Source organism: Cimex lectularius, unplaced genomic scaffold (genome assembly GCF_000648675.2).
Source record: "Cimex lectularius strain Harlan isolate CLEC.00 unplaced genomic scaffold, Clec_2.1 scaffold105, whole genome shotgun sequence".
NCBI classification, from domain to species: domain Eukaryota; kingdom Metazoa; phylum Arthropoda; class Insecta; order Hemiptera; family Cimicidae; genus Cimex; species Cimex lectularius.
Window position 1 is genome coordinate 214,114 of NW_019394178.1, and position 14,198 is coordinate 228,311.

Here is a 14,198-nt window from a genome sequence, read left to right on the forward strand (position 1 = left end):
GCAAAACGGTGGAACAGGTCTGACATGCAAACCAACAAGGATGAGCAGATCAAAATGATCAGAAACGACCAAGCTACAGGTTCATTGCTCTTCGAAAAGAAATCTCGATATCGTCATTTTTTCTTTTCACTTTTGAAGATTTTTTTTAACAAGTATCATATGCTACTTAAGAATTTTTTAAAATCTGTAATTGTACTTGAGAAATTGGGATAATAAAAAAATTGTCTAATTTTCATCATTTCAGCTAAAACTAACTTTTTCATCTCAACCAAGAATAATTTATTACAAGTGTAGTTTGTGGCACCACCAAGCACATACTGTATTATCAAGGATAATTGTATAACTCCTGCTTGTACATTTTTCCTAAATTATTTTTCTTTCTATAAAAATAAGCATTAATTATTTTAGTCATACAGTTATTATTCAATGACTGTATTATACAAATTAACATTAATCATTCAAAAATTTAACTTTTATGTAATAAATTAACATTGATTAACCAAGTGCAGCATTACTTTTATATACACCTGATATCAATTATTCACAAAAAAAACCACTTTTGCATAACACGACATAAATTATTTATAGATAATGAATTTGAATGGGTAAAAAAAGAAATAAATGAACACAATGTATTATATTTGAACTGAACTGTATAATGTAAAGCCATATCACCATTTACATACATATTTGGTATAAAATATCACAACATCGAAACACTGGTATTCACCAAACAGGTACAAATAATGGAAAAAGTTACAAATGTTGTAATTAAGAAAACAAGAATTATTAACTAAAATCCTTAAATACACACAAAACCAACTAAAAGTTGCCCTTCAATAAAGAAGAATGGAAAAATAGAATGTTATAGTAGAAAACCAAAAAGAAAATAAGATACAATTACTGACCCTTGTACAAAACAATAAATTATTTAAATACCAACTAAACATATGTAAATACCAAAACAAAAAATTAGTGTATAACAAGATTTGTGTATGGTGTTACATATAGAACAAATAATATTAAATTATATTGTCATTAAAACAAAAACAATAACAAAAAAAAACAAATGCCTGGATAAATGCATGTCAATGTGATTCTCAATACATTTAATTTCTTTAGAAAGAAGCTTTGTCTCTTAAGCCTAAATAATAAAAAACCAAAAAACAGAAAGTATAAAGAATATACTCTTCACTTTAGTACTTAAATTCTAGTTGGATAAATGTTCTCAACTTTAAAGTACTTTAATCCTCGAGGGGAAAAAAAGAAAAAAAAACTATGTCTTCTAAATGAAACTCTTCCAGCGTGTTCAATTTAAATGAAAAGCAATGATAAAAATGTAGCCACATTAAGTTTTTAAAAAATATAAATAATTAATTTCTATTTTTGTTAAAGTATTTACCTGTAAATACTAGAATAAATGCACCATTGTGATATATAAAGAAAACTAATGCTATTTAAATTGTGATAATGTAAAATGTCTTTTACACGCAATAAAAAAAACGAAATTTTTTTTTTATCCGTAAGCTTTTGAAAGATAGTTTTGCTAAACTAAAGTAAATGAATTTGTGATAAGTCCTTAGATTATTAGTTTACAAAAATATTTATCGCGAAAAATTGCAAAAATAATTTGCCCAAACTTTGGTGTTAACATTTCTTTCTTAGCCTTAACGATTTGCATTTATTTAAATTTCGAAGGCAAATTTATTTTAGAATAATAAAATTCAATATGGGACTTTTGATTAGAGATCAATCGCCCCGCATACATTATTATAATTTTTCAACATAAAACGTTATGTCTTAAAAGGCTCAGCAGTTTTTATAACCATGTGAAGCCAATTAAAAATATAATCTACTAGTTCATCAAACTTCGTAAGAAAACAATTGAACCTAATTTGCAAATGCTTTTTGTGTTGTTTACTATCTTTCTTATAGCTCAAAAGCATGTTTGAATCGGGATTAAAAGCAGGCCGCTTAATTATAGGCCCTGGCTGGAAGCTTTTAACTTATTCAATTGTGATTCTAAATCCTCTATCCTCTTGTCACGATTTGCCAACTGCTTTCTCAACTGAAGAACTTCATCATAGAGCCGATCATAAGCTCTCTGCAACTGTTAAACATTTATATTTTTATAAATATATTTCTGTAGGAGTTGGTTTATAATGTTAAAATTTATTATAAAACCAAGTTGTTTGTTTTAAATGTATTGTATTGTATGTGATTTATTTGAATAAAAATAAAAAAAACAAATTGTAAGTTTAATAAGACTTCTTGTCTGACTTTTTTTTTGTAGCCTATAGTTTTACATATATTTATGTTTTTTGCAGGCAACCTCAAATTTCCTTGAAGGCTGACTCAGTCCTAACATTGCTAAGGATGTCGAAAGCTTGGCAGTAACAACTGAATTTGCCCCTTTTTAAAAAAGGATTGAACTCCACACTCACCCCATAATTTATAATTTCTACTGAATTTGCTTTCTTTTTCAAGGCCATATTTTGACCCAGAACGTTTGTGAGTGAAAAAGTGGCCAATATTTCTTACACTGAAAACAGCAACTTTATTACGAAGATATGCAATTTTGGTCTTTCCTATTATTAATGCGTACATGTTTAGCAGTCATAATTAACCATAACAATTAGTTCAATTAATTATTCTTTTTCACTAAGGTCTTGGCTAAGATGAAAAAGTCAGTGTCACACAATGAAAATGAATAATTAATATGGTCAATTATGACCACTAAACATGTATGTATGTTCCCCATGGCCATTTGTCACACAAGTCGCTGAATCAAATCCTAATACACAACATTTGAAAAATGGCAAAAAGAGGGAAAATTCGAATTGTAGGTTACTACTGACCAGTTCACATCTCCACTATTTGTCCTTATAATTTTTCTACCAAGCAATTTTAGGATTTTACTGTGGTCATTAGAGGCAGAAAACGTGTTAAATTGATTCTTAAGTAAGAAATAATTACAATTAATTAAAGTTTTTAGTTGAGATAAAAAAGTCAATGGCACGAGCGGGTCTCGAACCCATGATCTTCGGCTTGATACGCCGCTGCTCTACCATTTGAGCTATCGTGACCTCGATCCACTTGGACACCAACCTGGTGGTCCAAAAGGTGCGGTTGAGATAGGAAGTTGGTGTCCGAGTGGATCGAGGTCACGATAGCTCAAGTGGTAGAGCAGCGGCATATCAAGCCGAAGATCGTGGGTTCGCTTGTGCCATTGACTTTTTTGTCTCAACTAAAACCCTTAATTAATTGTAATATTAATTGGTCAAGTGGGCCACGAAATTAGTGAATGTAAGAAATAATATGAAGTCTACTTCTTAAAAATTGAAAAGTTAATTAAACAATGAGAGCACACTTGGCACTCAACACGACAGACAAGAATGACACATCTACACGGAAAACAAACATTTTGAGTCCTGAAGAGGATCTCAATATAGATCGAAATGTTGGCATGATAAAGAAAATGTTTTTCTAAAACCTACATCACACCAGACCGTATCTCACGACCTACAAATAATCAATAATAAAATTGAAACTACTGCATCAAAATTGATAATTTTATGCTCAACAACAAAATTTTATTATTTGATTAAACATAAAAATAGTCAAACAATTATTTTATTTATAAGATGCTGATTAGACGAGACATTCTTCTGGGCTGAGCTACTTATGAACCAACAAGGCTATTTAAATTTAAAAGGTGGTGAGACACAAGTTTTTATGTGCAACTTTATGTGCACCCTAACCATCCCTAAATGAGGGTTCGCAACAGCAGAGGTCATATAAACGCTCAGGGTGCCGGTGTTTTTGAAAACAAAAAACCCATTTGTAAGCATGTCGGGTAAGAATGCTGAGCCGCTGGATTCGAACCTAGGACCTTTACCGTACAGTGATGAGCGCCGTGTCAACGCCTAAACCATTGTGGTAACTGACAACCCTTTTTATTCTTATCATATTTTAACTATTGTCAATTATTTTTTTTTTTTTAAGTTTCCATTATTACTTTATTATTCAAATCAAGTTCATAAGTGCAAGATAATTTTTTTCATTATTCCTGTATCTTTCTTTTCTTTAAAAAAAAATTCATATTTTTAATCCAATAATTTTTTTTAAATTGTACACTCAATCTCAGCTCTCTCTCTCTCCTTCTATTTTTAAATCAAATTTTAAGAACTTTTTATGTATGAATTAACTATTAATTAAATTATTCACTATATTGTTTTCATTTTTTTGTTATTGTTTAACTCACCTGATTCTGACTCTTGGGCGACATTTCCACATCGATTTCGTTGTTTTTATTGTTCATTTTTTCATCACTGAAAATTGTCTTTCCAAATTTTCTCTGAATCTGTTGGAACTTTGTGCATTGATTTGTCGATGTTTTTACATTCTTTTCATTTTCTATACTCGTCTGAAAAAAAGGAAACAATTTTTTAAAATTAAAACAGTTGTATATGTTTATTTTTAACTAAAGACAATAAATAAATAAATAAATAAATAAAAGAAAAATTGACGCAAACCAAGCAAAAATGATTTTATTACCTTGTTAATGTTAATATTTTTTCATTTCTGGTGAATTTTCAATGACAAAATGACTTCTTGTGTCACATTGAAAGGTACTAAACACCTCTCCATTTAGAAACAAGAATATCATTTTTGTTTTTTTATATTTGGAAGATGCAGAATAAGAAACTTGCAGTTTGAAAAAGCATGCAAAATTGATTCTTCTGAACGACAGTGATTTCACTTCATGCGAACAAACAGTCAATTCTACATCTGTACTTGTGCTCATAAACGAGGAAAGGAGGAAGAAAAACAAGAGCGAGAAAGTGAAGCGAGAGAGATGAAAAATGAAAACAAAAAAATTATATTTCAAAATTAAATGCATCTTATATAATATATGTACAATATGGTAACGATAAGTACTTTTTTTTAAGAGATCAGTTACTATTTAGTGAATAAATTTGTTTGTAGTAATTTATTGATTTATTAAAACATAACCGATGCAATACCATGATAGGTGGGCTGGTTTGTATATAGTGCGTAGGAATCGTGTTCTGCACAACATCAGGAACAAGTGGCATTTCACGTTGCTAAACAATACACAAACAAAAACAACATTACATAAAGCATTTATAACTAAAATTAATTTTGATATGTTAAATGTTTAAGGAAAATTATTTAAAATCAGCCTTCAATAACAAGTTTTATACGGTGCCATGCCAACAAATTTAACATTTTTAGCAGTTGTTTTATTTTGAGTTATATTAAATAATTTACAAAACCCTTTGAACATTTTCTAAATTTATCTCTTCCACTGAAAAGTTTTCTTTCTTTTTAATATATTTAATTCTGACTTTTTGACTTTCATTTAGGGTCATTTCTAGAATAATTAATTAAATCTTAAAGTAAATTAATTAAATATCAACAAAATTTAGTTTTTGTTTTACTGAAGAATAGATTCCTAAAACAATATTATTTTTTCATAAAATGAGAGTAACGGTCGCCCATAAATTTGGCCATTCTTAACAAAAAGCTTGGTTTTTCATTAAAGTTAATACAAATAATGGTGATGAATTTTTTTTTAAATTTTTAAGCAACTGACTTACATCCAAAGGTCGATAATCAGGTGTAGTGCATTTGCTCAAAAATGCAAATTTCATTTGGTACTTATTATTAGAACCTGTTGTAATCCCGTTATTTATTTTCGGCTTATGAGTTCTTATTCCTGCCCCTGAAATTACACACACATTAGCAAATTAAATATTTTGTTTGTTTTCGTGTATTTTACCGATTTTCATTGACATCAGCTGTGGTGGCCTGTTGATACCGTTGACCCAATCAGAGGCAGACACTGCCGGCATGGGTGCCGCTGTATCCGGATACAAATCATCTTGAAACTGATCACTCTGTACAAAAAAAATACACCACTATTTATCTAAAAAAATTAATTTTGCAATAATAATGCTTACCTTTCGCGGAACTATCATTGAGATCGGTTCACATAATGCTTTGGTTGTATGCAGCTTATAAAATCTAAATATTTCACATTTGCTTATATCACATCCTCTCTTTGGCATAAAACCCAGGCTTCTCTAAATGTACAAAATAAATTAACATACAAAACCAAACATAATTTGTTTTTAAACAATGAATAATAAAAATCAATTTTATTCTAATGCACTAAAAAAATTCAAAAAATGAACTATTTCTATCATAATATACATTTATATAATTCAAGAATATATGTACAAAATAAATACCTGAGGTAATCCTGACAAGAACTGATTAAGGAAATGAACCCATGGTGATGAGTCAACGATCTCATAGTAACGAATATTTCCATCCCCCTGAAATAAATTTATTATTAAATTGATTCCCCTTAATTATTTTTTTTTTTTTTTAAATTGTATAAGACCTTTCCAGCTAGGAAGAGTATATTGGTGTCATAGTCAAAATACGGCAATATAACACCTGAGGAGGAATCGATAACTTCATTCGTAAGCGGTGAGGTGAGCGAGTTCTCGTGCCAAATCGCCAATTGTCTATCGCTGTGGCGAGAAAATCCAACAGTTGCCAAAAGTCCATTCTTAAGGTAAACAACTTTACTACTACGACTACTACCATTGTGGCAAAGACCCTCCTATAAAACAATGTTTAATTTTAAAAAAATTACAAGTATATAGAATATTAAAACTTACCGAGATCACTAGACCTGTCCTCGGATCGATAACCCTTAACTTTTTATCTTTACAAGTTGTAGCAAACCTTGAACCGTCCCTGTTGAAAGAGAGACTTTGGACAACATCCTGGTGGCAATCTATAACATTGAGAGCCTCACCTTTGCCTACGTCCCAAAAGATGACCTGAAATACAAAATGTTTAATCAATAGGGGAAAAAAAACCTAGTTGTAAAGATTTAGCATCACACTATATGAAGTGATTGTATTGAAATGTTTTGTGAAAATGCATCAATGATTTTTATACATATAAAAAGAGTAGTTCATGTGGAACATTTGGCTTACAAGGTAGTCAAATCCGACACTGGCGATGACATCCTCTGCAGTCGGATGCCACTCAATGTACCCGACCCTTCTTTTGTGCCCATGCAAATCGACTAACCATTCAGTCAAATTCCCATCTAAGCCGCCTTCTGGTATATACCATACTTTTATCTACAAACAAGGTAGAAAGATACAATTGTCAATAAAGAATTTATACCCCAATGAGGATTAAAACATTTTATAACATCAAATAACATTAATAAAGAAAATTCTTTGCTTAAAAAAATAAAAATTCATTTGAAAGTCAAATTTTTCTTTGTATAGAATAAATTAGTAGGTATAAAAAGTTTTAATTTGTCACCAATTTTACATATTATTTTTTATCTGAGCCCATTTTCTTTCACTACTATTTCTATTTGTATCAATAATTACATATCTATTTATATAATTTAGTAATATTATTTATTAAATAACATTAGTACAATATCCTTAACAAGAAATTCAATATTCTCTAGATAAAAAGACAAGACTAAAAATTTTTCAAATTAACAACTGGATTTTGTTCATCATTGCCATAGAAATGATGCAAACAGAAAAAAAGGTGTGAGAAGTTACGTGAAATGTAAAAACATTTGTAAGAAATTGTGCAATACCTGAAAAACTATTTGTGAGAAGTTTGTAAAACAAGGAAAAAGCTATGAAAATTTGATTGAAATGATAAACTGATCATTAGAAACTGATAAAATGAAAAATAACTGTTGATTTTAAAGCTATGTAAAATTAGAATAGCTATTTGAAAGTGTGGCAAAATGAGGGAAAATCCAAAAGGTTGTAGGTTGAGATGAGGAGTGGGTGTTTGAGTGGATTGAAGTCATGATAGCTCAAGTGGTTAAAATATCGATGTATTGAGCCTCAGGTCGTGGGTTCGAATCCTGCTTGTGACACTAACTTTTTCATCTCAACCAAGACCTTATATATAAAGTATAATTAATTGCAATTAGAAAAGCAGTTGTTAGTATTTTTATAAAACCAGAACAAGACTTTATTGAAACATGCATAAAATATGGAAATAGTTTGTGAGATTTACATAAGATTAGATAAGCAATTGTGAGGGAATGCACAAAGCTTGAAAATAAGTTTATGAAAAGCTCGAAAGACAATGAAAGTGGTTCTGAGAAATTACATAAGATTAGAAAAGCATTTGTGAGAAATGGTTTAAAAATAGAATAGAGAAATGGAACCCTAATTTATATGCAACAAAAATCCTCAAATATGCCATATAATTTGCAATATCAGCTAAAAATATGAAATTACTCAGCATGAATATCAGAGACTTCACCCAATAGATAGACAATAGATAACTTTTTTAACCTAGACATATATTTTCTCTTTGGTCTAGAGCATATTCATTTGGAAAGGGAATAAGACAGAAAAATCTGCCACGCATAAAATCATATAATTTAAAATTTTAAAAATAAGTTTTTGATCTGAATTAAAACACATTGATATTATTTCAAAGTTAGTTACAGTGTTTATCGCTCATCAAATATTTGTAACTTGAAAAAGACTTCAATGTCGACAGAAATGATGGGAGTATACTTGTAGGAACTTAAAATAACAGGATTGTCGATTCTCTGTACAACAACTTTACTGTTTCCATTTAATATTTTATTAATTTTCCCCAATTCAGTCAATCCTGTGTTTTTGTCAAGCATTTTTCTAATTTCTGTTTTGCGAAAGGAAAAATCCAACTTGTTATTTTAGAAGTTGAGCTCCCACTTTTAGCATTTTTTAGGTATACTAGGTTGAAAATATGAAAGAGAACTGAAAATGACTATTTTGGTGTTTTAAATGAGGTCTTTTTCCACAACTTCATAAAAATTAATTTTTCAGAAAAGCAAAAAAACTACACCTAGAAGTTTTGAAAACAGGGCCTCAAAAAGGTACTGATTATTTCAAAACAATCCTATTGTCAGATTGCTTACGTCTTTGCTCTTGGCAAGTGAACTGAAATGCGAATCAAAGTTTAGATTTTTTTTCTACTCATGTTCTTAGTTGCTTCATTTATTTTTATGCAATAAAATTTTTTTAAAAATTTGCAATAGCCTTCAAATAATATTCATCAAAATAAGCGGAATAAAATTTAAATCACTGTACTATGGAGATATGGTTTTGATAAATATCTGATCACCATGGACATAAGTTTTAGCAATACAAATATGCAATTGAGTACAAATCTGAGCTCTAATCAAAAATGAAAAAAAAAAAAAAAAATAGGTTGTGAGTAGTACAAAACTAGGAAAAAAGTTAAAAGAATATAATCAGTATTAAATTAAACTAACAAGTAAATCTTATAAAATTATATTTCTTTAGATATTGGTTCTAAAGTAATGTCTATTTTAGACAAACAATGTATAACAGTAAACAGTAATACAAAAAAATTACATTTTGTGGTAGTTCTAGTGCAAATTATCAATTTGAAAAAATTTACAAAATGGTAGATATATTCTTATAGTATCAAAGCAATTTTAATCAACTTACGGTACAATCATCACTGCATGATGCAATAACATTATCATCAAAAGGGTTCCACTTAATGTCCAAAACTGGCCCTGAATGCCCTGTCACTTTGTACGAGTTTGGATCAACTCGTCCTGTCTGTAAATGAGGTTAAATTTAAAAAAATTAAACAGTCACCATAAGTATTTTATTTGTGATAGTGGTTTTTTAATTATATTTTGTTCAAAATTTGTCTACTCTAATACAAAATATTATTTCTTTAATTAATAGTGTATTCTGATTATAATTTTAAAAGGATATACGTTCATTATTTCTCTTTGGCAGTTGTTTCACCATTTTGCACTTGCTTTTTGTATATTGCTTATAAAGAAAAATATAAATGTGCAACATTGGTGTGTGTCACTGGTTGGAAAGTATACACAAAATCCGGATTCCTGCTTGCTGCTTACAACCAGTTTGTGGGTATAACAATCCTTTCCAACCAGCGAATTGATTATACTCACCCCACCTCAATTATTTCTATTGATGAGCGTAACCTGTGGCTTCAACACTATGGTCTATTCTTGGCGGTTAACTTGCAAGCAGCAAATTCATAAATGGAGACAACTGACAACATAACAGGCTGCAAATTGTGTCCTTTTATAAGTTTTGTAAAATGTAAAAAAAATTAGATTTGTAAGATTTTTTTTTTAATTTTGGTTTTCCCATTATCTATGTGCTGCGATGTGTACTGCTAAGTTGGTCAAAGATGAAGCCCAGGGGCCATTGATCAACGCAGAGATTGGGAAGAGAACGCAACCTTTAGATTTTTTTTTGTTTTTGTTATTTTAAATTGGCTATCTCCATACTGAGGACGCTGATGAAAACCTGTACCTTTGGTCTATGGGGTGATACCTTTAATTTGATTCTTACCGATAAATCTTTGTCTACCTACCCTAGCTGGGTTGGTATGTCAGACACATTTCAGCATTTCTTCAGTATGTTGACAGGCCAATCCATAGTAGGCAGACCAAGATGGCCAAAAATGTAATATTGAGCAATTCCATGATCCAAGAGAATCAAACTTTAACCAAAAAATATATATATATACTCACTGATCCGATGGGCAGTACAAGGAATGCACCTCCTCCAGCAACTTCTGTAACGACTGCAATAAACTTTGGATTGACAGCACAGAAGTGCGAATCATGAGCGTTCTTCGTTATATTGATGTTATCGTAGCACTGCTCCCTTTTCAACGGCTGTCCGTATACATGGCGGAACTTTGAGCTACGCACGCCCCGGAACCAAAGCTGGAATTACAATACGAAATGATTGAAACTGAATCAAAACACGCATTTCGGACAACAAATCTGAAAATATTTTACCTGCGTGTTTGTCATGTTTTTATAGCAAATTCCCTTAACAAAAAACCCCGAATAGTTTGTAATGCAAAACTTAAAATTTCATTCAACTGTGCAATTGAAAAGGAACGTATGTGATAAGTAGAATAATCTAATCTAGTGCTACTTGTGAATTATCTCTAAAGCCGACTTTTTATTTTTTTTTTTATTTTGCTTTTGTTCTAATTGATTATTGGACACAACAGTCTATTTACAATGACTGGCTGACTGAAATACAAAATCAACAAGTTTCCTCAGAGCAGTAGGGAGAAAAGGAAAAACAATGCAGCCCGATGTAGGAAGATTGGATAACTGTTATGGTCCGATAATTTGCAGCTAATTAACAAAGCGAGTTGATACACTGAATCCAATTTTATACGGTTCAGCCACTTTAAATGTTACGCATCAGGTAAAATGCCTTTCTCGCAGACAGAGAGATAAAAAAATAATACAAAGCATAACTCTCATCGTAATTACATCCACACACAAAAAAATTAAAGGAATGACTTCCGGTCCTGTTCAAAGTATTCATAGTCAAAGTTCCGATCCTGACTTAAATCTTGACTTCAAAAATCATATCTAGTACTTTAATTTTTTTTAAAGAAACGCAGTTTTACTTGCATTACAGGAATAAACACGGTACCCTCCAGGGTATTCAGAGAATAAATTTTGCGGAGAAAAGAAAAGTGTCAAAATACATTGCTGAACACTTACCAGAGAATCGTTAGCGCCCTGGGAAGTACCGAGCCTCATTTTGTGTCTCCTTCACGCATAAATATGTTAAAATTCGGCCAAATCCCAACTGTTTAAGTAAAAAGTTCTACATTTTAGTTTTTGCTCAGAGGATCAGTGTCGTACTGTAATTACAACTCGGTATTGTCTGTTGTTGCGTTTATGCAGCGATGAAGATTGAAGAATAGAGATTCGATTCTTTTGGATCGATCCTCCTAAAGGTCATTGGAAAGGTCGTCAACAAAGAAGTAGCATACAACGACCCGGAATCGACCGACGAGGATTCCACATAATTTATTAAAATTTTCGTTTTCTTTGCACATCCCTAAGACTTGAATCTTTAAATCTTTGCAAGCCTCGTTAATGACACAATGAAGTTTCTAGTCTAAAATTTTCTCCCTATTTAGCAACTTTTGCATTTTTCAACTTGTACAAAAGGTTTTTCTTAAGCATTTTTTCTTTTATTTCTAATTCTTGACTTAAAAATATTTAAATTATTTTTAGAAGATTTAAATTAACATTACCGAGATTTGCAAAGATTCGACGGTTCAAGTATAAGTTGGAAGGAAGAAGGACTTGAGGAATCAAAAGCTATTTTTGATTCTTCAATTCTTCTTCCTAATCACGTCAAATCATAAATATTCGAATCCTTTCAAATGCCGAGTATCTATAGAAGAATGTTGATGGGTTTATCGTAAATATTACACCATAAATAACAGTGAAAAGGAATTAAGATAAAAAAGTCAAGAAAGACGATAAAAATCTCGTTCATGTGTCATAATCATTAATCAGAATTTTTTTCTCAGTTTTACAAGCTTTGGATTATTATTGATCAACCCATTCTTCAATTCTCCAAGTTCTCCTTTTTTGGTTTTTGTTCACCTTTCATGATTTTTAATGTTCAACCATCCCATTATTAAAAGTTATTAGTAAATTTTCCTCTTTGATAATGATCCTTAATGTCGTTATTTTAATATTCGTTTTGTTGGATTATTTCCTTTTTCTACATTAATGCCTTTATCATTTTGAAGCTTTACTTCTTAAAGTTCTAAATCCCTTCAGTTCAAGACTTAATCTTCAAAATTATGAAAATATCATTAAAATGTTCATTTTAGTAAAAGATTATTTTTTTCAACTTTTAATGTTATTTTTCTTAGCCTTCTATTTTATTTCTGGTTTTTGACTTTAAAATACACACTTCATAAATTTCATCTTTAATTTATGGAGCATTTAAATTAACAGCATTGTGAAGATTTGCAAATATTCAAAGGTTAAAGTATAAAATATGTAAAGGGAAAAAGATCTTGAAGATTCATAAACTATTTTTATTCTTCAAATTTTTTGATGGTGTCCATCCTGATTTTGTGGAATTCCATAATAAGATGATGGATTGGAAATAAACCTCTTTGGACTTAGTCGTCGTCTTGGTATTTGTTCAAAAAGAAAAATTTCATTCCAAATAACCCATTCTTGACAGACTACTAGCCAAGTTCATAATCGTCAAGACATCCACTTTTGAATTTACTACAATGTAAAAAACCATCAAACCACCTTATGAAATAGAAAAAGTCACCGAAGATGGTCTATATTAAGCCGAAACGCGATTGCCTATTATGGAAAAGATTATTTATTTCCAGCCCTTCCTTTTGTTCTTCAACTTGCCAAGCCTATAATTTTCAAGTCTTCAAATACTGGATCTATAGAAGAATGTTGATAGGTGTAATATATCCAAAAATAAAGATGAAAAGAATTTAAGAAAAAATCAAGAACGACATTTTTACCCTTAAATCTTCAAATATCTGGAAATCTTGTCCTGTCATTTTAAACTTTAATCTTTATTTTTATTTTTATTTTTTTTCAAATTGCCTCTACTAAACGTAAATTATTATTAATTTCAGTCATTCTTCAAGTTCTCCTTTTTTGTTTTCTGAACACATCGTTCATTGTTTTTAATGTTTTACCTCTCATTTTTGAATCCATATATTCTTAAAATTTTCTCCTACTTAATTAAAATCCGCTATTTCTTTATTTTAATTTTAACTTCAATTTTAATTTAATTCTTCAAGTTCTACATCCCATCTTCATAAGATTTAATATTCAAAATTATTCAAATCTTGTTTAATCATCAATTTAATCCTTTGCTTCACTTTTGCCGCATTTTTCATAGCATAAGTGTTGTTTAATTTCTAATTTTTAACTTAAAATATTTTAATTAGTTTTATATTTAATTATTGAACATTTAAATTAACATTATCGAGAGTTGCAAAGATTCGACGATTAAACTTTTATAAAGATAGCGGGAAGAAAACTGAAGAATTAAAGGCAATCTTTCATTCTTCAGTTCTTTCTTTACAGTTTGTCAAGCCCTTTTAATCTTCAAGTCCTTTAAAGCGTACATATTTGATTGACGTTGAAATGATTGAAGATCAAAAAGTTATGAAGAACAACCCTGTAATCTTCATATCATTTCAAATTTCTTTTGTGTATCATTTATTTAATGGTATTTATTTATTTTTTACTGACAATAATTTTTTATTATTATTAA

General features: G+C 30.0%; 1 protein-coding gene across 3 annotated transcripts; it reads right to left on the reverse strand.

The window, feature by feature from the left end:
- Nucleotides 1–622: 622 nt before the first annotated feature.
- LOC106664918 (coronin-2B-like) lies at nt 623–11,842 on the reverse strand. 3 transcript variants are annotated; one of them, XM_014391005.2, is made up of 13 exons: nt 11,636–11,841; nt 10,634–10,831; nt 9,561–9,677; nt 7,041–7,190; nt 6,717–6,881; nt 6,434–6,658; nt 6,279–6,365; nt 5,988–6,110; nt 5,807–5,924; nt 5,625–5,749; nt 5,028–5,108; nt 4,265–4,426; nt 623–2,110 (listed from the first exon to the last, which is right to left on the reverse strand). In XM_014391005.2, the coding sequence occupies exons 1-13, from the start codon at nt 11,672–11,674 to the stop codon at nt 1,979–1,981; spliced, it is 1,722 nt and encodes a 573-aa protein (XP_014246491.1). In that variant the 5' UTR covers nt 11,675–11,841; the 3' UTR covers nt 623–1,978. The 3 variants fall into 3 exon arrangements, with proteins under 3 accessions (XP_014246491.1, XP_014246492.1, XP_014246493.1); XM_014391006.2 differs by lacking the exon at nt 11,636–11,841 and adding an exon at nt 10,907–11,061; XM_014391007.2 differs by lacking the exon at nt 5,028–5,108 and having other exon boundaries at nt 11,636–11,842.
- Nucleotides 11,843–14,198: the final 2,356 nt, after the last annotated feature.